Here is a 27,726-nt window from a genome sequence, read left to right on the forward strand (position 1 = left end):
TGGCATTGGCTACAGGTAGGGTTAGGGATTTGACTCGGCCGTTCCACCAAGTTAGGGCTTTATCGGTGAACGTGCAGGCAGCGAACTTCACCTTATTCGATTCAGAGCAGGCACAGATTTCGAAAATAGATTCGATTTTCTCGAACCATCGGGTTAGGGCAATGACACCTCCAGTGCCATCGAAAGATGTGGGTTTCACGTTCATAAAGTCTTTATAGGAACACTCCTTCCAGTGTCCTTGGCTACCTTCTTGGTTTTGGGGCTGGGGACCACCTCCTGGACCACCGGGGCCACCGGGGTTTATTTGAGACATGGCGGCTGCCACTGCGGCAGCAACAGCTGCCTGCAACATTACGGGATCAAATTGGGGAGGAGGTGGTGGCGGAGGGTTGTTGTTGTTCTTTGAGCCGGGTCTCTTCCTTGGAGGCATCTTGATCTAAAAAGATCAGGAAAGTGAGGATCATAAGTCCTCTGAATTGAATCAAGAGATATGGAACAGGGGATATCTCATTAAGACAAATATAGAATTCTATTAAGCGATAAAGCAGGAAAGAATTATCAAATCAGATAAACTATCGCTAAAGGAATGATTGAGGAGAAATGCTGGAATGAGGATTTCTATAAAGGATTTGGCTCGAGAAATACTCCCATAGTATTTCATGATTCGTTGTGACGACAGCTCGTTGTTTTGGGTATTGGGTAAGTTTTAGGCATGCCGCATACCACAGTCACTCCCGAGCACATGTTGGCCGTGTCTCGAATGAATATAGTTGGCCAGGCTATATTGATCCTAGACACGACTACATAACTGCCCAGGTTTAACCGCAGCGTACAACACCCACTTACTTATGTTTTGTTCTACTTGTAGTTACGGATTTCGACGGTTAGGTATACTTGTATACTTTTGAAAATACTTATATTTTAAAGTATACTTTTAGTTCAGAGCACTTAGGCCCCTTAGTGTTTATAGTCTTATACCATGTAAGTTTTGGTATACTAGTTCACTATAAACAAGGGCTCTGATACCAATCTATCACACCCCGAAACCGAAGGCGGAAACGTTCCAGGGCGGAGGACGTCATGAAGTATCGCAACCAATGTACATAGTAAGCATAGTAAACACAGAACTTTACATTACATAGATTCATTTACATTGTCTGAAAATAAAGAGTTACAAGTGTTATACATATATATATCATATGAACAAAGTAAAGACGTGACTTCTATGCTCCGTCTTCTCCAAAAGATCGCGGGGTACCTGCCTAACGTAAACCTGAGAATACAAGCAGTTTGAAAATCAGCATAAAGCTGGTGAGTTCATAAGAGGTTTGTTTTCTGAAAATGTACAAGTTTCCTTTGGTTGTCCGAGAAAGTTTGTTATCCAAGAAAATCCCATATTTTCTTATATGTATAGTTTAGTTATCCGTTTGTTATACGATCCGGTTATGTACAGTTTCTTATCCCAGGAAAAACCCTTATTTTCCTTAAAAGTTTATAGTTGGTTATCGGTTTCTGAAAGTAATGTACAAGTGTCTACCATACTTTTTCTGTTCGTGTGATGTTTCCTGAAAACCTGTTTATCCTTGAAAAGTACATTGGTTTTAACACGTATATAAAACTAATAAGTAAGTATAAAAGTATTCATAATCTAAATTGCGAGTTCCATAACCATACTATAGACTAGATAAGGCTCGAAACAGGGGCCAGTATCTTTTTATGACTTTTGTCACCCTTGAACCTTTCGGTTCGACTGTAGCTAGCAGCCAGGTGCGGGGTTGTCAATCCCGTATAGATCTATACACTCAAGTCACGTTCTCCCTCCAAGAGATTCTGGTTACGGGGGTAGTTCTACACTCTCGTAACTAGGGGGAGTGTTACAAGGACGTGTCTCCAATCTTAAGATTAATGAATTAAAAGATAATAAAACGGGAAATTCTATTTATTTAGTCCTTCACTCTCGTAACTAGGGGGAGTGTTATCAAGGACTTGTCTAAAATTCTAAGTTTAATGTTACTATTCCACCACTCTCGTAACTAGGGGGAGTGGTAAGGTTCCTAGCTTAATGTTATTATTCCCTCACTCTCGTATCTACGGGGAGTGGTAAAGTTCTAAGTTTAATGTTATTAGTCCTGCACTCTCGTATCTACGGGGAGTGATATCAAGAACGTTTTAAAGTTTTAAAAATTCATGCATTTTAACAATAATGATATGGAAATTCATTTTTGAAATATAAAATATAACATTTTAAAATGAGTTTCAAAAATAATATGATGGTTTACTCTACAAGTTGAACGATTGGTTAATACAGTTTTCTAAGTTAAAAGCATACGAAATATGAAACATTTCAAATGAAATCATAAGTTTGAGTACAGGATTTCCTTGTACTTTTGCTTGTATTCCCCCCTGAAAACATTGAAAACATGGAAAAACGTAGGGGTATGAACTCACCAGTCGGGAATTGTGTCGGTTGGACGTTATGTGTCAGTTCGGGGCTTGAGAATGCGCAAGGTTCCTATGTAATATGAAGAGATACACATTTGTATCCAATTAAACCTTGTACTACTAATTAATTGAGAATATACGCTCCAAGACGCGAAAACACTTCATTCCAAGTGTTCGGAGTGACCCGGGTGGCATCTAAGGGCGTGTAGGGCCTAAATTTGGAGTTAATCTTCAAGAGTAAACTCCTTGAGGAGTTTACGGCCCATTGACCATATCCCCATGAGTTTACGGCCGTAAAATCATGGGTGGTGTGTTCTTTGATGCTAAATGGTCAAACAATGCACAAGGGAAGGCTCTAGGGTTGATTTCATGGCTTAGGAAGTGATCGGGACTTGAAATGGCCTTGGAAAAGGAGTTTACGGTTTATGAAGATGTTCTTGGGGAGTTTACTACCTTAAAGACAAGAGTTTACAACCGTAAACTCATGTTTGTCCATGATACATGGGTTTTAGTGGTTGTAGGTTAAGCATACAAAGTTCTAGGTCCAATTCTAAGCCATACAAGGTGTTAAAGGCACTTTAACACCCTTTGGGGTGTTTATGGTCTAAGGAAAGGTGTTTACAGTCCTAGAATGTTCTTTGACTCATTTGTGAATGTATTGGTGCATCTCATGAAGGAATATAAGGTTCTATTCACTCATGGAAGCTCATGGAAGCTTTTGTAGGTGTTTAAGGGCAATTTAACACCTTAAAAAGGTGTTTATGGTCCATGAATGAGGTTTTACGGTCCAAGCATGTTCTTGGACCATAAACTCATGTACAATCCTCAAATGGTACGATTTTGGGGTCCTAAGTTCATGCATGCAAGTTTCTAAGCCATATCTAAGCACTAGAAGGGGTTTGGAGGGGTTTGGAGGGGTTTTGGGGCTTCAAAACCCTCTTTAGGGGTGTTCACGGTTTTGGGAGGGTTCCCAAACCGTAAACACATGTTCATGGGTGTTTTTGAGTGATTCAAGCATGAATTTGCATACCAATCAAGTTAAACAACAAGTTAGGATAGATTGCTTACCAAATTGAGGCTTGAAAGGGGGTTTTTGGATCAATCTTGAGTTCTAAAGAGAGAGTAGTGAGAGAACGTGTTTTAAGAGAGAGAGAGAGAGAGAGAGAGAGAGAGAGAGAAAGCTTCGAATGATGCCACTCAATCCCTTATATAGGGGTTGAGTTTATGGCCCGACAGAAGTCTACCTGATACTGTCGTTAAACGGTGCTTTTGGTCGTATCCGATTAATTTGTCGTAATTACGATTTAGATGAAACTAAAAATTTTCCAAATAAATAACGAGAGTATTTTCACGCGTTTATAATGGGTTTGGACACTCAAAAGGTCAAAATAAAAGTTTTAATTTAAATGACCTAATCCAAAATGGTAACGGAAAATTTTAAATACAAACGGTTTTACTGACGAAAATGGTTTACCGTGACGGAATAAATTATGGGTTGTCACACTATGACATATGTCCAAGAGATTTCTGGTAAATACCAATCAAGATCTAGACATATCAAAACTCTGCGTTTATGATCTGACATCATGAGACCGTGATCGAAGTGAAACCCAAATGTTCGAACCAAGAAAGGAATTAACAGGGAACTTTGTTCCAGATTTTAACAAAACATTTGTTACAGTACCAAATTTTGATACTTAAAATCATATTTTGTCTATTTGTGTGGTCTTGCTAAAATGTTCGAAACCCATGACATTTTTACCAAACAAGATCCAAATACACTGGTCAAACAAGTAATTTTGTTTACAATTTTTCAAGCCATACTTGTCTCTGACTACACTGGTCAAACAAGTATCTATTTGATTCTTCGTTACTTCAAATATTTTTCCAAGCCATACTTGTCTCTGACTACACTGGTCAAACAAGTAATTTTGTTTACAATTTTTCACTCTTATGTTTAGATGTGATATGTAACGAAATGTCAAACCAACCCATGAAGCCATATAAAAGGATGCCCTTCGATACTTCTCTACAAGTATTTGATTGTACTTTACAGGAAACCACACAAGCTGTTGATTATCTCTCTTGATAATTAACGAAGTGATCTTTGCCTGGGATCTAACTGCCTTTGTGTCGAAATTTTATTTTCGACATCACATGACTCAAAAAATTTTTAATTTTTTTCTCATCTTTTTCATTGGCACATATTGCACTCAAGAAATCCTTGAGGTTCTGAATAATACCAAATCATGTTGATGATTTCGCAAGTTTGGCATATAACTTTGCTTTTAAACCCAAAGTGAAAGAGCCCAACCACCATGCCAAAGGTTTTTGATACTTATCCGCTGGGTACTTTCGAAACGACGTTTGATGTGACGGTTTGGTTATTGTGCTATTTTCTAGGGTAAAGTGCTCATCACATTTTCCTAACATGACGTGCTTTACGGATACCAGTACAACTTTCAAGGAACACGTGACAAGGCTATTAATGCTAACCGTTTGAAATTCAAATGGTGATTACATATAAAAGGAAATTGGGGGTTTAATTTCAACTTTACACTCACAAAACTATTCTCCAAAGATATGTGATTTTATTCTCTCTGTTCTTCCAAGTTCCTTCAAAACCCTAATCATGGCTGCTCATCAATCGCAAACACCAGATGATGTCTCATCTCTACCACTAATGAAGATTCAAAGAACAAATTACCAACTTCAAGGTGATGAAAGTGTTTATCCAGAGGGATTACAGATGCTCATCGTGGCTCTCAAGAGTTTTGGGTTGTCTACTGCTATATTCAACTCTTTTGTTGTTCTTATGTCTTGGTTATCTTTGGCTGGTTCTTTTGCAACATACAACAAAAACATGATGATTGTTACCTTCCAATTGACTAATGACAAGAAGTTTAGACTGTCCAAGAAGTTATTCGCACAAATTCTGCCCATCCATAATTCAGAATCGTTTAACAAAGTTACGAATGAACAAGTGATTCACATTTTCAATGAGATGGGTTATCAACCTACTCTCACCAAGATTAGTGAGTTCAAGAAATCGGGGTTGTTGTGTATTTGGAACTTTCTCTTTGGAATCTATCTTCGATTCTTGACAGGTCGAAGTGTGGGATTAGATAAAGCACGGTTGGAAGTATATGCAATGGTGGTTGGCATTTACTATGACCTACAAGTTGATTATGCTACTCAACTGTGGGATGAATTTGTTAAAAGTATTGGGAATACAAATGCCATGGATGGGATTTTGTGTGCTAGGTATTGGAGCCTTATTCTTCAGTTCGTGTATGATAAAGAGGGTATTCTAGTCCCTGAAAACGAAGAAACTGTTGGGTTTGCTTCGTATCAGTTTCCTAAAACTATTGAAGATGATGCTGAAGTTTTTCCAATTATTGCTAGAATTCCACATGCACTGCTTCAAAAGGTTGATCCTATGAATCCTGTTTTGGTGATTTACTTAACGGCGATCAATCCAGATGTTGAAACTGGGGTGTTGTTCACAAAGACAACTAAAGGTCCTTCGAAGAAGAGAAGAGGATCTAAGAAGGAAGATCAGCCAAGTCATTCGAATGTTGGTCCATTTGCAAAAGAGGTGAAATCTCCAAAGAAGGTTACTATTAAATTAAAATCTTCGAAGAAAAGATCAAAGCTAGTTACTACTGAACCTGTTAATCCTTCGAAGGATGTGGTACCTTCGAAGACTAGTGTTCTCAAAAGACTCAAGGAAATGGCTCACAAACCTTGCCATTCTCCTGAAAGATCTGGAAGTTATTCACCATCCTTTGTCAAAAAGCCACAAATTGGTCGAAAGGGTGTTCTCATTCGTGAAATACCCATACCTGTTTCTCCACAAACAAAGAAGAGACGACCAGAAGATATGGCGAAGAAAATCTCAAAGAAACAAAATAAGCTGAGGAAATTGATCATTCACGATGATTAAATGGATGATGAGGTTGTACCAGACTCTCCATTGGGAAATGATCAGACGGGCCCTTCTTCACCTGTGAGGGATTCTCCAGTTAAGTCGAATCTCGAGAAGACTGCAAATCCTGATGACACTGTGAAAACTTCTACAATGGACACAACTATCAATCCAGGTGAACAACCAACGATTTCAACTCCTGATCAGACAACAATCATCCCACCTGAGGTTTCAAATACTAAATCATTTCATGAGGAGGTTCGAACCTCATGCATCACTGTATCTGATACGAGTGCAAATGTCAACAAGGATGATGGAGTTTCGAAAAATGAAGCCCAAGGTAATCCTTCTCTTATTGTATCATCTACTTTTGAAACCTCTAATATTGATACTTCAGTTTCGTTACCACCATTCATTGTTCCCAATATATCATATATCCCTTCCTCTACTCATTCTCATACTTTTGATACGATTATGCAACAACCCATTACTTCCTTATTCCCATCACAATCTACCGAAGAACCCATAACAGTTCACGACAATGAAACTGATGATGGTGGGTTTGTTGGTTCCTTTGCTGACATCGAGTTTGATCCAGAATAGGAGAATATTCCCGACAACATGCTCATGTCTGGGAAACAGTTCAAGATCTTAAACCACAAACTCAACTCTTTACTCCAATTACAAGCAGATGTAGGGGGAAAACATTCAGTTTCTGGAATTGAAATGGATGTTATGTTGAAAGCTCAAGAGCTTCATCTCCTCAACAAGATTGATCAGTCTGACAAGAAAAATGAATTAAGGATCAAAGCTCAGTCTGAGACCTTTAATGGTGAATTGAAAGATTTGAAAGCAGTTGATAAGCAACGTCGTGTTTTGTTTGTTCAGGATGTGAAGATTGTTAGAGAGGATTTCAACCGAAATATTAAAGAATTAAGATCAAATGTTGCCAAGGAGTTACAAGAGGTGATCAATAACTACTCTTCGATTCTCGAGAAGGTAGATATTGTTGCTGGTGCAGTATCCAAAATAGTTGAGTATTACAATTCCATGCTTCTGAAGATGGATGCACAGGCTGAGTCTAAGATAAATACGTTTGGAAAGATTGATTCATTGATGGTTGAGTTGAAAGCAATGGTTTCGAAGTCTAGTTCTTCAGCACTTTTCACTCCTGAGTTTTTAACTCAAAAGTTTCGGTTGCTTGAGTCGACAATTCATTTTGAATTGGCTCCACTTTTGAAACTATTGAACTTAGTACTAATGGATGCCCACCTGTTGTTACAGGGGTGCAAGTGGGAGAAAGGAAGGTGGTTGGTGAGCATCTTGGAAGGCGAGTAGAGATGTAAGTGGTGATGTAAAAGTTGTGGGAAAAGTTCTAACAACTCAATTTCCTATAACTTTGCCATAGAAGACTGATCAAATCATTTCGACAACTACAACAACAAAACCTCTAGCAAAAGGGATTGTTATTGGTGGTTCTAGTTCATCTACAAAGCCAACACCCAGTGAAGCTGATAAAAGGAAAGGAAAAGTTGTTGTTGTTGAACAATCAAAGGAAGAGAGAAAAGCAACTTTTGAAGCTGAAATGGAAAAACAACGCCATATTCAAAGTATTCTCAGACTTCATCAAAATGATCTTCCAACTCTAAACAAAGGTGATCCAAGGAAACTACATAACTATTATAATATTGAAGCTATGGTAGTACATGGAGAGATACATGACCTTGAGAAGAGGCCAAAGAAGAGTTATGCTACTGAGAACTTAGATATGAATCAGCTGGATTTTCCCAACAACAAGATGATGTTTGTTACTTCGCAATATCAGATTGTTGACAAGTTCGATGACAAGTAAGAGTTCAAGAAGTTAAAACTTCGTTTTCATGCAGTACTTGGAAAAGAAGAAGAAGAATTATGGTCGCTTATCAAGATTGTTTGAATTTTGAGTATATCCAAAGATGTACTATTTGAGGGTGTACTTCAAAATTTTCGATATCAAGTGGTCAGAGAAAACAACACGAATTTCAACTTCACTATTGCTGACATTCCTCTCATGAATTTGAATGACTTAATCACAGTCGCAAAGATTCTTAAGGTCAACAATGAAACAAAACTCCAGGATACAAGCAAACAAGATTATTTGTTGGATCTTGCTCATATCAATATTTTCATCAACAATTATTTCGATTATTTAGCATTGACATATGTTGAATTACCTTTGACAATGGGCAAAGAGATAATTGTACCTCAATCAATCTTGAAGAGTAAAGCTGATTTACAGCCTTATGATGATGGAGAGATTTGTCTAAAGCCACTTGGAATAATTTTTGTTGGGAGAAGAAAGAAGGGAAGAAAGACGAAGTATTTGTTTCAAGTTTGTGATGTCGAGAGATATACTACATCACACTATATGAACTTGATGGTTCGAATGAATAACTGTAAGAAGAACAATGAGAAAGATAAGACTGATTTAAAGATGGTGATGAATTGGTATGCAACGATTAGAAGTTTGATGCATCAAGCAATCCAGATGTTAATGACTTAGATTCAACACTTCTCACAAAGGGGGAGAATGTTGGGGTTGGAAGTTTGTGAGATGTAGAAATTTTCTTTTGTATTTGTAATATCGGATATTGGATTGTATTTTATTTTAAGGACTACTTTAGTATCGAAGTGTAAATGTCAAATGTCCTTATACTTTTTGAGCTTTCAGTTTTCCTTATAAATATGGGAAGGATACTTTTAGAGGTTGAGAACTTTTCCCTGACTGTAATCATTTCTCTTTTCCTCTTGTATTCAACTGATCAAGCAATATTACGTGCCAAACAGATTATACTTAGATCTTGTGTTCTAAATCATTTCATACTCTGATTTTGTTTGATTACTCGATTCAATCAGAACTACAGTTATGAATTTATACTTGCAATTTTTGTTATTAGACTTATCCAAGTGGCAGACTAATGGATTAGGTGTCTAAGCTCATAACTAGAAATTGGTATGTATTTGCTTTGATAGTAGCATGGTCCTTTCGGGTTACCTTCACCATAGCGACTTGACAGGATGACTTTTGGAGAAAGAGGTTAATAAATAACTTATTAATACATTATAAGAATAAATATTAATTAGAAATCATATTATTTAGTTAACAGTTAATCAGAAATTAATTTGGAATTAATATTAGGATTAAAGGAACTGATGAAAAGAACGGGGACTGGTTTTGCAAATCAATGATGGTTGAAGAGTTAGGATGATGGACTCCTTTAGAAGGGAGTGGATCAAATCTATAGGAGGCCCTATAGAATTTCGCCCAAGGCTTCTATTGTGGAGGTCCATGGACTGCTTAAGGCCTAAGCAAGGAAATTATGGTTTCCACCTGAAAACCCAAGCAACCTCAACTATATAAAGACCCCCTACCATATGAATTTCGGCACTACGCTTTCTTAGATAACGCTAGCCGATTTTCATAGTGTTTTACCTCCTCTCTCATTCATCCTTTACTATTGGTGTTTGTAACTCCATTAGAGGTGCAACACTTCAGGCACTAAGCTTTCAAGAGTCAAGATCATCCAAGGAATTCCTATTATTACTATATAGCAAGCAAGGTAATCTTCTAACCCTAGTTTCCATATGGCTTTCGAAATTGTATGCTAGTATTAGGGTTATTGTTTTAGAATTTCTACTTGCATGTATAACTAGTGAAAAACTTAGATCTAAAGCAATTAGGGTTGCATGATCACATAGGATTATAGATATGCTCAAAACCCTTTAGGTAAGTGGCGTACAACCCTAGTTAAACTAACTGGTGAGCATGTTAATACCAGTCAAGATCCTGAATCGCATCAGCTGAGCGTAAATAAGTAGGAGAAGGCTTCAAGCGATGATGACTAATCTATAGTTTAGGCCTGTTAGATAAAAATATTTTGACTAGTTCTTGTAAATCAATATTTCTCTTTTGGTGGGGTTAATGTACAACCCTCTTTTAATTTATAATGGTTCCTTCATGTTCTCGCTTATGTAGTTGATTTGCTTGACATGATTGTAGGTCTTCTGAGGATCCCTACATAATTAGGATCCTAAAGAGTTCTAATTTTACAAGAGCTCTTAAGATCTGGATAACCTGAAATGATTAGTAATAAATATGGGATCTTAAAATAGTTAAGATCTTTATGGAGATAAACTTTCATTCATTATGTAGGAAAAGTAATTCTCTTATGGTGATAAAACCTGGTGATCTTTGGGTTTTATAATCTTTTGACTTAGGAGAAATTTGAAGTTTTGATTCTATTAGTATGATTATGAAGTTCGCGTATGAAAGGATCCAAGCATTAGGAGTTCATCATAGAAGATCCTTATTAGGTTTTTACATAGTAAATCGGGGAGGATCTAACCTTAGGAATTAACTAGGAATAATCCTAACTTAAAATATAACTGGAAGGATCCCTATTTGTAACATGATAATGCTACAAGCCTTGAACATCTCCTAGGGAAAATCCCAACTTATGAAAACATGATAATGTTTATGGATTTCAGTAAATCACTAGGGAAAATCCCAACCTAAGATAATGTGTTAGTGTTATTATAACATTCAAGTTTTGGTAAGTTTCTTTTTTGACCCCTAATGCAAATTTCTTTCAAATTGGCACTTGGTTAATACGTGGGTCGTACTCATTGGGTAAGCTTACCGTATGTCACACCCCAAAACCGAAACGGCAGAAACGTTCGGGGGTGGAGGACGTCATGTACAGTATCACAATAAAGCATAGTAGTAAACAAGAAACAACATCATCCATTGCATTAATAATATAATTTAATACAAGTGTGTTTTGTGAAGTTTATAAGACACCAAAAATGTAAATCAAAATAAGAGATGAGTCTTGAACGAGCTCCATCTTCTCAAAACCTGGAAACGATACCTGTCTACTGATGACCTGAGAATACAAGTTATTTTGAAAGAGATCAGCTTTAAAGCTGGTGAGTTCATAAGCATTTTAGTGTCATTGTTTGTATGAAAATGTTTGTAAGTGTCTGGTGTATAAGTTTGTGAATGTTTGTAGTAAATGTTTGATGTAGCAGTTTGTAAATGTCTGTATCTCCTAGAAAATCCTATATTTACTACTAAATGTAGCCTTCTACCAAGGCATCAAATGTTATGTATGTTTGTTTCTTGTATGAGTGTGTATTTTTGTAACAACGTAAATTTCCAAAACAATTTTTCATTTTTAAATCATACTTTTAATCACCAAAGACAATATAAAAACATAATGTATCCAATGTTATCATAACAAAACAATTCCCGGAATCTCAAACATAGTCTCTATGAGTGTGTACGGATCATGTCGGCGCCTTCCCGCAATCCTCGCTAGTACCTGAAACACATAACACAACAACTGTAAGCATAAATGCTTAGTGAGTTCGCCAAAATACCACATGCAACACATACGCCACTCGAGGCTACAGTACGACCCTCTGGTAGATGTGTCTCAGTGGGACCCTCCAGTCCCATAGCTCGTTGGACCCTCTGGTCCAATCATAGCTCGTCGGACCCTTTAGTCCAATTTGTGTCGTTGGACCCTTCGGTCCGGTCTATATCGTTAGGCCCTCCGGCCCGATCTATTCAACACATAACATACATATAACACAATGCACATAATCTCATACATACACATCGCATACAAGACCCTCCGGTCTACACATAAATACCACTCTAGGTAATGACTCACATCGGGTGTCTCGGATAATCTCGCACACGAAAACACGGATCTAGCCCCCGCCTAATCACATAAACAGTACTCTCAAATAAATAATGGCTCTTAAAGGCAATATTAAATCCATTCCTACAATCCCACAGAAGGGTAAAAGACCATTTTACCCCTCCCTTACCGAAAAGTCCAAATGTTGACCAAAACCCTAAAAGTCAACAAAAGTCAACAGGAGGCAGTATGTGGCGCGTACCATCTCTGTATGCGGGGTGTACGGCGGCGATCAATAATCAGGGTCTCAACCCATTACGCTACGCGTTCTGAGAGTTACGCCCAACGTAAGTCTCAGTTTCAACCTTTCTTGGATTTTGGTCTTAAACTATTAAGACATAAACTCAAACTATAGATCTGACTTCTCTATGACCACTTAATCCATAAACTCGAGACCTTTAAGCTTTTGCATGGCTGTAAAGGTCCCTAATCACTCTAACACCCTTCCTTCTTCCTCATAAAGTCTAGATCTCTTGCATGGCTCAATATTCACGCACAAGATTGGATTTTTATAAAGATACAACTTATATTACCCTGAAATATGGAAGATCTAGGCCAATGGAGACCATTTGCTCATAAAGTCTCCACCTTGGGACCAAAAATCCTAAAAATTGGTCCAAGAAGCACAAATCACAAATGATAAGGAAAGCTTTGAGCTTTTTACCTCAGAAAGAAGCTCCAACCTCTATAGAACTCGGATATACTCTTATCCACCAACTTCTAGCTACTAAAATGGCCTCCTCTTCTCTTTCACCACCTTGAAATGGCACTTTGAAGCTTAGAACACACACACAAAAGCTAGGAAAGAAGGGTAGCTCTTTATTAGGGTTTCACTCTCTGAAATGGTGGCTGAGGATAAGGCCTTAACATTCCTTTTATAGTGTACAAGCCACAAATAAGGGTTTGCATCTGGGCCCGCTACCCCCAACGTAACCCTAGGTACGCCCAACGTACCTAGGCGAGTCCGCGTCCAACTTAAGCGAATGAGTACGTGCAACGTACTCTTCAGTATGCCCAGTGTACTCATTTGCCTTAATATTTCTTTTAAGAGTTTAACTTGACAACTTGGAAAAAGGAGAAGGGTTTAAGAGACGCACCTGGATTTCAGGATGTTACATTTTTTCCCAAATGTGACTATCATTAACCGAAAATATAGTTTTTACATTACCCTTTATGTGAGAAGATCACAATGTGAATGCAATGGGGAAATAATAAAGTATTATAGTAACTAATGTTGTACTATCTACCTTAATCCAGCCATTAATTAAGGTGAAATATGAAATGGTTTCACCATACTATCGACTAATAACACGACGATGAAAGACGTCGGAAGAAATGACATTTGGCAGCCGTAAACTTGCAAGTCCCACTGTAGCGAACAATAAGGTGTAGGATAGTCAATCCAGTATAGATCTATACACAAATTCACGCTCTCCCTCCAGGAGACTCTAGATACAAATCGAGCCATGACAAAGATGCCATGCCCCGAACAATGGTTCACATTTATGTTATAGTATACTTGTATACGTATTGTATGTGCTAGAGTATTGTATGTTCTCTCTGTCTAGTATATAGTATGTTATGTTTCTCATATAGTATGTTATGTTTCTCATATAGTAAGTATTGACTCATGTATGAACTAACTCTTTGTATGCTTCATTGTACTAGAAGTAATGAGTAATATCTTCCAAAACTATACCTATTATAGTTTACTAGTAGAATTGTTTGTATAACTGAATGTATTGAACTGAGATAAAAGCCTTTATGACTTATACATATATATACATAATATATAACTAAGAATCAAACGACACTCGGACAAACAACCAGGTACTCTAAGTCCATAACCAAACGAGGAACAACAAAATAAAGTGAGTTATTAGTCCTAAGTCCTTCAAACCTTATTTATATAGCTATATATGCATTAGACATGGTTTTGACAATATATAAGTTCAAAAATAAGTTTTGTAAAACCTTTTGAAGAGTTTAAATAAATATTGATTACTTGATGTCATTTTATAAAATGATTTAAAAGCAGTTTGGCATATAGAAACAAGTTTGATAAAGAGTTTAACGTGTAAAAGAGTTTGATAAACAGTTAAAAGTATAGCAAATTCATTTGTTTGATAGTTATTAATCACATGTGATTGATCTAATAACCATAATGTTTCAACTTGTATTCCCCCTTATAAAAGCATTTAAAATCATTTAAAAGGTTAATTAAGGGGGTATGAACTCACCTGTAGTGAGTAACTGGAATGAAAGATCGATATAGGATTGTTGGGTGTCAATTGGAGTCTTGAGCACAAACGAATCCTATTTAACATATAATTACACATATATGAATACATTCAATGTATATAACCAATAATGGTGATAGGGACATCCCTTAGGTACATAAAAACACTTAAAATTAAGTGTTACCAACACATATGGTTACACATAAGGGGTGTATGGCCCTATATTGGAGTGTAAGGCTACAAAATCATGTGTTTTATGTGTGTGCTACCAGTGTGTGTGGCCAAGTGTGTGCGCGGCTGCACACTCACTATGAAGTGTGTCAAAAACGTGATTCCAAGCCGTAGGAATGTTCTAGGGAAGGTGTTTTGACCGTTGCTTAGCCGGAATGGAAGTTTGTTGCTATTTTGGACCCTTAAAAGGGTGTGTGCGGTTACACTTGGTGTGTGCGGCCGTACACACTTGAAGATCATATGAAATGGCGTTTTTCATGCATAACTTCAAGGATCCTTAGCTTAATATCTTATACTTCAATAGTTGGAAGCTTTATATATCCCTAAGTTTATATTCCTTGCAATATTTCTTATCTTACTGGCATGGGATCCGTTATCAATCAAATCACGGTCTAGATCATTGAAAAATTAACAAGAAAGTTTTGCGATATTTACATGGGATTCCTAATTTTAAACTTTCCTATGAAAGAAGTGCTATGATTTTTCACTATGAATTTGCAAAATGCAAAGGTAAATAGTCATTATTGGGATACATAGTTATGTTATCAGTTGCCCAATATTATGAAAGAGCCTTAATCAAAATTTAACGACTACATCAACTATAATGGTGAAATATGTTGTCACTTGCCATCTAATTTTGTTGAGAAATTTAATTACAAGACTCATGAATGTAAATTTCATTTTAAGGCCATGAATGGAAACTTTATTGCTATAACCTTTCCCCTCTAAGATTTTTACTAGCACTACTTAAATTGGAGTGGGGCTTTACCATCCATACAAAATACATGTTCGCCTGAGAGTAAATAGAAGAGAATGTTGTTTGTATCAAGCACGTCAACACATATAATATGCTAGCAGATCCAATAACGAAAGGTATACCACCCAAAACATTTCATTATGTCGTTGATATGGGTTTGAGAGTATGCTTATTACAATATAATTCTAGCATAGTGTTTTGGTGGAACTTTTAATTACTATTTTAATTATTCAAGTACTTGACTATTAGTCATCTGTAATATGCAATTTGCCTTTATTAATAACTTGTGCACATTTAGTTTTTATATAGACAAATGTTTGACATTACCACTTAAATATTATGTCATTTGGCTTAAATTAATCATAATTTCCATATGAATCACTACAGTATAATTGGTGGGGGTCTCTTGTCCAAAAATGACATGTTAGGTTGTATTTTTCTACTTTTAGTAATAATATGAGACAATATGAACTTAACTTAGCCAAAGAAATAATAAATACATAAATACCAATAGTCATTCGACTAAGTGGGAGAATGTTGGAAAATAACATTTTAATCTGGTCATCAAACTATTTTGTAAGGTTTTATGTGTTGGGTACAGTTACATTACATACCATAATATTTTCCATATGATATATCAGGTCCTAGAATTATGTGTAGTATGATGGATATGACATTTGTCCATAAATTGAGAGAACAAATATGAGTGGTTTTAATACTTTCCCATAAGGTGTAGTTAATCAATTAAACACACATTTAAGAGAGCATATGAAGAGACTAACTTTTCTTCTCTTTCAAATCCTAAAACCTCACTATATAAGCACCATAACTATGTGTAATTCTATCTATCACAACTCATGACTAAGACATCATTACTAGAAGTGAAGGAATCATAATATGAAATCATTATCTTCAACATCAATGGGATAGCACCTTCTTCACATAATTATTCTTCAATTAATCTAGGGTTCTTCATGTATATGCATAAATTGATCTTGGATCATGCCTCAACTACAACAGTGCATTCATGGACTTAGTGTGGTCTTGACTTGATGGAACTAATTCATTGTTGTCGTACAAAGGACTATTTTCTCGTGAACTTGTATTCACCATGTGTGTTGTTTTGAGATTGTTCTTATCCTATTCCTTTAGATGCATGTACCAATCTGGATAGCCATGCAATTTGAAGCATACATCTCTTCAATATCTACTGATTTTGCAAAAATTGAAATATTTATCTCCGTTACTTTTGTTATTGTAATCAGATTTAGGCTTGTATAAGAACTATCTTTCTCATTGTTATTTTTGTTGGATGATGTTTTCACAAGCATATTCGATTCAGTTGGAACTAAAAATTGATCTGAATCCCTTTTGTTTCTCCACACTCAATGCCATAGAATACGCTTTGTGAACAGAATGAAGAGGATCGAGAACTAAGATTTGATTTCTTAGACTCTCATATGTATCATTCAATCCTATCATGGATTACAAAAGTCGAGTAAATTATGTAAATTTTGACACTGACTTTGTAGGTCTATAATTACACATAGGTAATAACATAAGACAACTCAATTGACCCTATAGTTGTTTGAGGTTTGTGTATTATTTTGAGATAAAAGATCACCTTGATGAATTGATTCAATTTGTCTTTGTAGTGATAAATGACAGGACCATCGCTTTTTGAGAAATGTTCTTTGAGCTCGAGCCATAAATCACAAGCAGTAGTAGTGAAGATGAACGGTCCAACGATCTCCTTCAAGATTGCATTTAACAACCATGATCGGACCATACAATCATTGTTTGTCCAATCATCAAGCTCATTCCCTTCAGATTCTGGCTTCTTGAAGATCCATCAATGAATCTGACCTTCTTCTTCGCTCCTAAAGCAATTTGAATCGAATGTTTCCATTACATGTAGTTCTCATTGCCAGTGAGATGAGAAGAAACCAAAAACATATTCAGATCATTGTTTTTGGAATTAGGTGCATAATTATTGGAAGAAGAAGAAGAAGAATGATTAAAATTTTGATCTATAAATGATAAATAATATACTATAACAATATATGTATGAGAGAGAATAGAAAACTCAATTCATCTAATGAGATCGGTAGTAAGTTTATTAATAGAGTATATATATATATATATATATATATATATATATATATATATATATATATATATATATATATATATATATATTACAAAAGGGAGAATGTGAACACCTAACTACCGTCTAACAATCTTTGTAACAAACTCTAACCGAATAAATACAAGCTGACATATAATGGTGTACACATGTAATCTTGATATCCTCCCCTCAAGGTGACCTCTCCTCAAGATGAAACTTAGTGAATGTAATTAAGGTTCATTTTGGACAAAATAAAATTGAACTATGGTGCACATAATCCTTTTGTAAAAAGATCAGTTATGTGTTGATTTGTTGGAATATGTGTTGGTAATACTAATTATCTCACATGATGCCTAAGTGTATTTGCCAAATTTAATAATAGTACGTCAAGGCATCTTTTTGGACCATTAAATCCAATCATGAAATTTATTTTGGGCACTACAAATTTGGGAATTTAGCATTCTAAAGTATCAAATTTCAAGCCAAATGGTTACACTGATAGTGATTGGATAAGTTGTGTAAATGATAGAAAAAGTACTTTGGGCTATATATCTTTACTTTTGGTTCATGTGGAGCTGTCATCATTTGGAGGCAGAGTATGCAGCAATAAATTGAACAGGTTGTCAAGTTATATTTTGTTTAGAAGAGTGTTAGTAGATTTCTTTTCAGAGCAAACCATTGCAAAGCTGATCTTTTGTGGTAGAACAACAATATCTTTCTTAAAAATGCAGTCTTTCTAACAAATGAAGCACATCGATATGTGACATCATTTTATCTGCAATGTTGCAGCAAAGGGGATGATTGAGTTAAAGTATTGTGGTACAAATCATTAGGTGGCATACCAAGTTGTTACCTTCGACAAAAGTTGAAGACTTCAGAATGTTGGATTAATTCAGAAATATGGGACAGATTTAGCCCAAGAGTATTTTTGGAAAGTTGCTTTTTTAGATAGTTTTAGAATTTGATTAGGATACCTTTATGTCTAGTATATATAGGAACATATGTTAGACGTTATTAAGATAAGTTTTTCCAGAAAATAAACCTTGATAACCAAGTAAATTCAAGTTCCTTTTCTTCGTGTTATTTCCAAGTTTCCTCTGTTTTTTTTCTGCTATTGATCGACTTATATTTTGATCATCATGGCAACATCAGGTTGTTACCTTACACTTGGTATCAGAGCTTAGGGCTCGTGAAGACGTAGAAGGCTTGTTTGAGAGTTGGTTTCAAGAAAAGTGTAGTTTTCGTTGCAGGGCAGACATAGCAGGAAACCAAGTTCGGTTGAAGGTGGTGTAAGTCAGTTTGAATCATAAATTGAAGTGTCTCAACAGCAGCCTCGATTTCTCTTGCCGAGCTTATTCTAAGGTAGTGAGAGACTGACCGAAGGCATGGAAAAAACGGGCATAAAGACATCAAAGCATGTGGTTTTGATTTGGTTCATTTTGTGGGTGACGGAAGACGATAACGGTGGTTGTAACTTTGTCTTCTTGTTCGATGGAAGAGTGCTCTTGGAACAAGCTTTATTAAAGCGTTGGGGTTGTCAAAAAAGAGAACAAGATATTGATCAATTGAAATCAGAAGGTAGAAAAATCAAAGGATTGTGTTTACATTAATTGGACAACAATGATTAGCGAGGAAGAAATATTGACTTGTTCGTGATAAGGGAGACCGACATAGGTGCGTGAAAAGCAGGCATAAAAAATTCGTCAAAGTAGGTGGCTTTGGATTCAATTCGTTTCGTTTGGCAGGTTGAAAGAAAATGGTGAAACATGTGGTTTTGTTTACTTAGACGGTGGAGATTCCTCTTTAAATAATGGTGATTGAAACAAAGGAAGAGATTAGAGAAACAACATTGTGTGAACATTATGGCATTGGAGTTCAAATCGGATATGGCTTTGGATGTGGTCAGGGAAAGATCGTGAATCCAGGAAAAGTCAAGATGGTAATGAACGTGTGTTGAATCATGGAAGTGACCCTCTTGAACTTAGTCTACCGCAGCCCTCAAGGATCCGCAGTCAAGCTCTCATCAACAGCCTCATCCGAAGTCATCTATCCAACTGCAGTCTTACTTAGTTTAACTTTATCTACTTTTTCTGTAATACTCTCTATTGTCCAGTATGCTTTGCATGGCTACTCTTAGAGATGTGATCCAATGTAATTCTTAAGTCTCTATATATAGAGCTCATTCTCTCTCAGTTTATAACAATCTGAACAACTTCGCATCTATCAATTACATCTCTCTATTACGCATCTCAAATTTCTTCTTATTCTCAAAATCCTCTCGAACATAACTGAATATTATTTCTCTTCGGAGAAAGTCATTCGTGACTTTATCACTAAGCGTGATCTCACTCACTAACTTGGTTTGAATGCATTCCATGTTATGAATCAACTTATGTGTATACTTGATATCATTTATATTTCCTTACATTTCCGCAACTAAATCTCTAACCATCTAACTCGTTAACTTATTATTGTTGAACTTTTAGATCCTTTGAGATTAATTATTCCGCAACTATACTTGTTCTAACGTTTGTTCAAGTGTGTCTCAAGTTTTTCTCTCAACAACGTGTCCAACTAAATGCCATGTTATATGTTACATGTGTTGTAAATGATCAAAGGGAGTGAAAAAAGACTTTGGATGTGATGGAGGTAGAGGTCGGGTGTTTGGGAAATGTCGAGAATCGGGTTTGTTTGTGGATCACGCGTATCACATGTCAGCGAGTCAGTAGTTCAAATGGGTCGTTTGGGTGTAATGTTTTCTTTATGTACAAGATGAATAAGGAAGAGTACGTTGAGGTCCACTGATTCTTAAGATGAGCATTGTGTTTAAAGACATGGATTGAACAAGTTGGATTAAGGGGGAGCGTATTGGATTATTTCTGAATGGGGGGGGGGGGGGGGGGGGGGATGTTGGATTAGTTCATAAATATGGGACACATTCATCCCCAAGGGTATTTTTGGAAAGTTGTTTTTTTGATAGTTTTGAATTTGATTTGGATACCTTTCTGTCTAGTATATATAGAAACATATGTTAGATGCTATTAAGTTAAGTTTTTTCAGAAAATAAACCTTGTTAACAAAGTAAATTCAAGTTCCTTATTTTCCTGTTATTTCCTAGTTTCCTTTTTTTTTTCTTCTACGTTTAACTTATATTTTGATCATCAAGGCAACATCATGTTGTTACCTTACACAGAATGCTTATGGTTGTTTACAACTTTGAAGCAAGGGGGTGTTTTGGTTAATTGCTAATAAAATGCTTCAAAGACTATCCTTTCCGTTTTTGATTTGAATACTTTCATAAAAGCTAATTAGTAGTGTTAATTAGAACCTTGACAACTTTTCATTTTTTCTAGTTTCTATTTTCTTTTGGTAGTGATCTTTTGTCACTTGTAAGCCTATATAAGGTTTATATACACATTTCCTTCATCCACCATCAACTAGTAAGCCTAGCTATATAAGGCCAGTATCATTAATTAAACTTGGAAGTATATTAAGTACTCTACCTTCAACTCTGTCGTAACTACCATTGACCAAAATCTCAAAGCAAAAGTCAACTTTCTAGACCACAACAGATGAAATCATTTGTATCCATTAAGTTAGTTTTATCCTGGTTAAAAATAAGATTCCAAAAAGGTGTCAAGAGAAACAAGCAACAAAGGAATCCAAAATGCATAATTGGCAATGTCTTATAGCTAGGATATATCCATCATTAAACAAAAATTGATAGCAAATCATCAACATTTGTAAGTTCATCAAATTCAGTTTACTACGATACACCACAAATTTCAAAGCATAAAGTCAACCTTCTGGAGCAAAACAGGTGCACTTCCATCATCGTTTATACCCGTTAAATAACTAAAATCCCCACCAAAATAAGCTTTCAAGAAAGCAACGACAACCCCTCCAACAAATCTCCTCATAGGTTCCCTAGACTTCCCATTCTTACACAAACAATGAGTAGTCTTCCCTCTAATCCCTTTCGTCTCATCATCAAGCATATCAAGATGCCCATAATCTTTCGCAACAAAATAACAAGCTGGTTTACAGCATTCACTATAAAAGTTCTCATGGTTTACCCCTTTTGGCGCACAAGCTGGGAACAACAGGTTTTTCCTGACTTCACCAAGACCTGAACCAATAACCATAACAGGCATTTCAAGATTAAACGAATGTGAAACATAAGTGAGCACCTTTGGTGGAGTTTGCTTCCCTGTGTCCATTCCATCAACAGGATCGATTCCAATCAGTGCCGAAAATTTCAAATTTAGCTTCGTGTTAAGCTTGTTTAGAGCAAGGGCAAATGCGACTTTTCCTCCACGGCTATGGCCAGCCAAACCTAGCTTTTTTAGGTTTGGTTTTACTTGAGATGGGAGGAACTGTTGAAGCCCTTCAGGTAGCCAGTTGGTTATTTCAGCTACACACTCGACTTCTTTAGTTGCATCGGGTCCTGTGACTGAATATAACTGTTGTTGCATGGGAGCAAAGAGTGGTTGTTAATGTTTTTTCGTATGAACATATAAATCTTTTCACATAGCACCGATCTTATATAAAATATGGTTGAACTCTCACGTAACCAATCTTTTTACACTAGTTGATCTATAACTACTAAATAACTTAATTTAGGGGAAAAAAGTAACCACCATATTCACCAAAATAACCATTATTTGGACTATTATTATTATAAAATGACCATCAACTTAATAATTGGTCCCTTGCAAATTAAGAAACTGCTTTTTTCCACCACAAAAAATGATGAATTTACGAAATACATGTTATTTCTTTTTATCGGTAAAAAAAATAGTATATATATAAGTTTATTAAATGTCGATTGGTTTGTGATTATTCTTTTATTTTATTTATAAATTCAAAGTAGTGTATACTAAAGTACAGAATAAGAAAAGAAGAAACCTGGGGAACGACGATGATGAAGCCATGGGAGGCGATGTGATGACTGAGCTGGGAATAAAAGGAGTTATAGAGAAGATAACCATGGAGTAAAACAAGAACTGGGAATTCTCCTTCTTCTAATGGTGTAAATATCAACAAAGGTTTTGGAGTGATTTCGTCTTCTGGTTTTACGAGCTTTGTTTCATGCTTTCCAATGGCGAACACATCTGTTTCTGAACCTACAGCTGCAACTGAAGAAGGAGCCATCGATGAACTGAATCAAGTTTAGATCTTTTTGATTTTTCTTTGGTGGGATATTTATATTTAATATAATATGATATTGAGATAAAGTTCACTCCTTTTTAATTGTGTGGTCTTCATAGACCCATCTTGAACGTTAGTGGAGACGCAAAAAGTATGGGAGTTGGGACTTTCGTCTTTCTGAGCTCCTATGTAGTTTTGAATTTTTGAGATCATGAAAAAAAGCTATAATGCCAAAACGTGGGTCTCATACATTCGCACAAAACTGTTTCAATTTTTTTTAGTCGTATGGATTTTTTGGGAAAATTCTCGGAATTGAACTTTCAACCTCAACGTCTTCATGTTAGTATAAAATCCGGTAAATCAATTCAGCTAAAATGGATATCAACTGCTTGATTTCAGTTAAGTTTTATAATTATACTATGTGAATATCCATGTATCGCCAATAAAAGTTATTTATTAAATTTTTTTCAAAGTTAAAGTTAAAATAAATAAAAATAAGTTTGTATAACATATTGTTATTTTCTTGACTCATAATAAAATAGATGTCTATTGCAATGTTGAATACTGAAATAGTTATTATAATCAAATACAATTCAAAACAAATTTAAATAAATATCATTTGAAATAAATATCTATTTTATTTTAGCGGCCTCAACAATCATGTTGTTGTGCTAGTATAAAGTTATTTATAATTTATTTACTATTAATTTTAATTACTAATGTTATAATTAAATGATTTAAAAAGCTACTATTTCAATTATTTTAATGTCGATCATAATGGCATATCTTTAATTAATGAATTGATGGTTAATTAGATTTTATTATCATAGCTATGAGAAAGCATACCAATTAAACAAATGTCAAATTCCACGCATATAGTAGGTAATATGGGAACCACGGATCACATGCTTACCGTTAGTGGTGTTCGTGTTCCGGTTTTTCCGAATTTTTAGGTCAAAGCGAAGCTAAACCGTCAGTAACAGTTTTTGTCAATCGAAAACCGAAGCCGAACCAGTAAAAATTAAAATCGAACCAAACCGAACCGTTACTAACGGTTTGTCTCCGATTTGGTTTCATGATTTGGGTTTTTTATGTTCATTTTAATCGAGCTCATTCAACTAATTTAAAAAGAAAAACAATGCAATATTAAAGTTGTCAAAACAACAAAAATTCTATTAAAAATGTTCTAAAAAAACTGTCAAATATTGCTACTGTCAGTGAGTTAGTGGGCTTCACATTCATAATTCTCACATCACAATGACATAACACAAAAAGGATTGGGCTTGCCGAATTAAATGAGTTTATGTTGATGCGCGGGTTGTACATGTGTTTAATTTTTATAAGATAAAATTTATTTTCGCATTTTCGTAGGATATTTATGTTTTCACATGAACATATATATATATATATATATATATATATATATATATATATATATATATATATATATATATATATATATATATCTTACGGTCCGGTCCGGTCCGGTCCAGTTTTATACGGTTTAAAAAATTTTAAAACCGCAAGCCAAACCATGAAGAAAAATACAAACCGCCAACCAAAACGGATAACTGGTTTGGCCGGTTTCACAGTTTCAAACCGGACCATGAACACACCTACTCACCGCATGAATGGTTTGCAAGAGTCAACGTGTTGTCACTGGGGAATCTACTAAGGAGCCCGAGGTAGCCTGTGCTACCCTTTGAATTTTTAAGAGTAGTGAAAAAAATTATAAATTTTTTGGTGTTGTGTAACTTTTATGGGGTGCTACCTCTAAAGTTTAGTGTGCTACCAGTGACGTTTTGTTCTGGGTCCGCCACTTCGTTTCGTGTTGTGAAAGTCTTTTAGAATTCAAACACAAACTTTTTACTTCTTAAGTAGATATTCAGGTCTTAAAAAATGTCCACACCATACTCAGTCTCTTGATGTATATCTAACCATATGAATTAAATCAACAAGATGAAGATTTATGTAACATGAATTGTCTTTTAGAAAATGTAACTCATTTTAAAATATGTCCTTAATCTTAGAACTTCTCTTTTTTAAAATGTTTTACTTGTAAAATGCACAAATAATATATATAGTAGCAAGTAATACAAAGAATATCATCATAAAACACATACAAGAAAATATGACATCACACTAGTACATGTGCTAAAGGAATTGTGATAGGTTAAAATCACACAAGTTTCGACTATCGGGCGATGTGCTATTTTAAAAAATATGGATAAATGTGCTCATTTACTATGTACCAAATCGCTAGCTTGTGAATGAACACTCTTTTACCATTTTAAATTGTTCCTTGATCAACTATAAGTCATAAAAAATAAATATAAGACTCGTGAAACTCTGCAAGTAAATATACTTAAAAATTATCCATTTATATCTTTACGACCTTGTAAATAAATTGTATATGGTATAGGGTTCATGTGCGACCATAAAATAATTTTTCAAGACTTTTCGAAGCATCACCAGACCCCTATCTAACATAATAATATGCATGTCCTTGCATATAGATTGCATGGGATGTTCTCTCATGCACGACTATACAAAAATTGTGTTTGAGAGTGTGCTCCCGGAAATGAAACTTCCACAAACTTTCTCTTATGCCTTGCACAACCTTGCAACCCTTACGTACGAACGTATAAAGTCATGGAATACCTTATAATTTTTCTTGCAAGAAGGTTCCATTATATAAGTGACTCTTCACTCTAATGGAAATCTGTACATCCTTATGACCTCCTTTTTATGGACGTAAACATATATGCATAACCTAAAACCACATAACTGTAAGGCTTTTTACCCATTTTCAACATCCATATATCACAAATCACTTTAGGACCAATTCTATGGGTTTTAATGATTGAAAATGATGAAAAACATTGTTCTAACACTTGTCAAATATCACTTAACAATCTAATCCCAAATCACCATTAAAAACTCAACAATTTTCACCATCTTTATCATCTCAAACTTACAACTCGCGTTAGAAACTAGTTTCTTGGTATCTATTAGATTGAATGGACACAAAACATTAAAAAGATTGTTCTAGTCCTTCTAAATCTCCAATTTATCCATCTAATCTCAAACGAAAGGATCTTAATGGAGAATCCTCGGTTTTAGTCAAATGAGATTTATTGCTTGATTTTGATGCTTTTATCAATCTTCTATATATATGAGTTCCTATTTAAAGCCCTCTTCGATTTCATTTTTCTCTCAAGAACACACATACACACATAATTACCTACCAATTAATAGTTTCCAGTTAACACTTTAAACACCGAACTCATAAATTTGAGTTCTCACCAAACGATGGTTATTTAAGATTTGACCTTAAAACCCTAAACTTATTTAAGATTTGACCTTAAAACCCTAAACTCTCTTAGTTACCTACCTAGGTGTTTCCAGTTAACACTTTAAACCCCAAACTCATAAATAGTGAACTTTAAGGTGTCTTAAAGAGAAAATGGTGATACATAAATACCACATACATTCATCATGTTTCTTTCACTCCTTATTAGAAATAACAATTGACAAATTAACCAGATTCTTCTTTTGTAACACAAGTGAAGCCAAGTATTTGTTATAACAACGTACTTAAATTTCTTATCATCCCATAACTGATGCATAGAGAAGTTTTCATCTAGACTTTTCATCTTTATTTGCTCGTTAACACATGGTTTCACAATTTAATATTGTTTTAACCTTTCTATGACATAATCACACTTTCTAAGGTTAAAAACATCTAACCCAAATTTAGAGTGCTATCATATTCGATCTTCTTCATTGTTATAATATTTCTTATTTTATACCTATTTATTAACCTTAAGGATGCATGGACTCATCGACACTTTGGAGGAGCTGGTAGGTGGTATCGCCTAGATTTCAATTTCAAGAAGATGCATGGACTGTTGGATGGTAGCCTGGTAGGTTGGAGAACATGTGCCCTCTCTCTACCCAACGTCTCTATATTTCTCCACCTTTGGCCATTAACTAGTCAAACATACTTTTTTATATAAAAAAAAATTACCAATATAAATACATATCTCTACCTTTAAAACAAAGCACATATTCTCCAATTCCATTCCATACCTCATCATTTCCTTCCCATAACTCTCCAATTCCATTCTAATTTAATCCAATTTCACTCTATGGATTCTCAAGGAAAATCCAAACAAGGCGGTTCTAGCCAACAATGCAACAGGAAAAACGAAAACACCAATCCAGATTTTCTATTATACAATTTTTGTTCAAGAAACCCAAAACCCATACTATCCATAATACCCAAACTATCAACAACAATATAACCAAACGTCATTACAACAATCCTACAAACAGTTTTTCCTTTTGCAAGATAATACTAGTTATATTCACTAAATATAATTTTCTAAACAGTTTTGGAAACCCCATATTGTTCTCCTCTTGAGGTCTCCTAATTTCATGATACTCAAAACATAAAATATAAAGAACCTACTGATGAACCCGCTCGCTTTGGAAATGAACAAACAAACGTGGACTACGAACCCGTTACCAAGAACACACATGATTATACAAAACGCCAAAAACCAAATAAATAATCAGAAAAGGAAGAAAGGGAAGAGGTGGCTTTGGCTAAGGCGTATATCGACGTTTCAGAAGATAAGACATGTGGAAATCAACAAAGGTGGGAGGCATTTTGGGAGCGAGTTCTAGACCATTTAAATTGTAACGACCCCAAATCCCTTCGTTAATGATGTTAGCTTTCTATTACTCTAATAACTATTTAAACGAATAATTTTAGATTTATGAAGTTAAAATGGAATAAATTCAATAAGAATAGATTTATTAAATATCTAAAAGGATTAATCAATAAGTAAAAGGTAAAGATTTAATAAAATGAATACATGGGGTCAAATGGCAAAAATAAAAAAGGAATAATTCACTAAAATGATGTGGAGGGGCTAATTGTCATTATAAGGAACTAAAATTGCCATTTATCTAGGGTTAGGGTGAGTGGAATACAAAGTTGGACATGTGAGGAGTGTAGTTGAAAAAAGAGAGAACATAATAGGCTTTATAGGAGCTCGATCGATTAGGCTCCCTTGGCCTTCACATAAAAAAGA

At 35.2% G+C, this 27,726-nt stretch overlaps 1 protein-coding gene across 1 annotated transcript; it reads right to left on the reverse strand.

Annotated features, from left to right (window-relative positions):
- Positions 1–21,141: 21,141 nt before the first annotated feature.
- On the reverse strand, positions 21,142–22,787 carry LOC145070131 (chlorophyllase-2-like). Its single transcript, XM_079017077.1, has 2 exons — positions 22,382–22,787; positions 21,142–21,936 (listed from the first exon to the last, which is right to left on the reverse strand). The coding sequence occupies exons 1-2, from the start codon at positions 22,625–22,627 to the stop codon at positions 21,259–21,261; spliced, it is 924 nt and encodes a 307-aa protein (XP_078873203.1). The 5' UTR covers positions 22,628–22,787; the 3' UTR covers positions 21,142–21,258.
- Positions 22,788–27,726: the final 4,939 nt, after the last annotated feature.

Source organism: Lactuca serriola, chromosome 8 (genome assembly GCF_051521515.1).
Source record: "Lactuca serriola cultivar US96UC23 chromosome 8, Lser_US96UC23_V15, whole genome shotgun sequence".
Classification (NCBI taxonomy): Eukaryota; Viridiplantae; Streptophyta; class Magnoliopsida; order Asterales; family Asteraceae; genus Lactuca; species Lactuca serriola.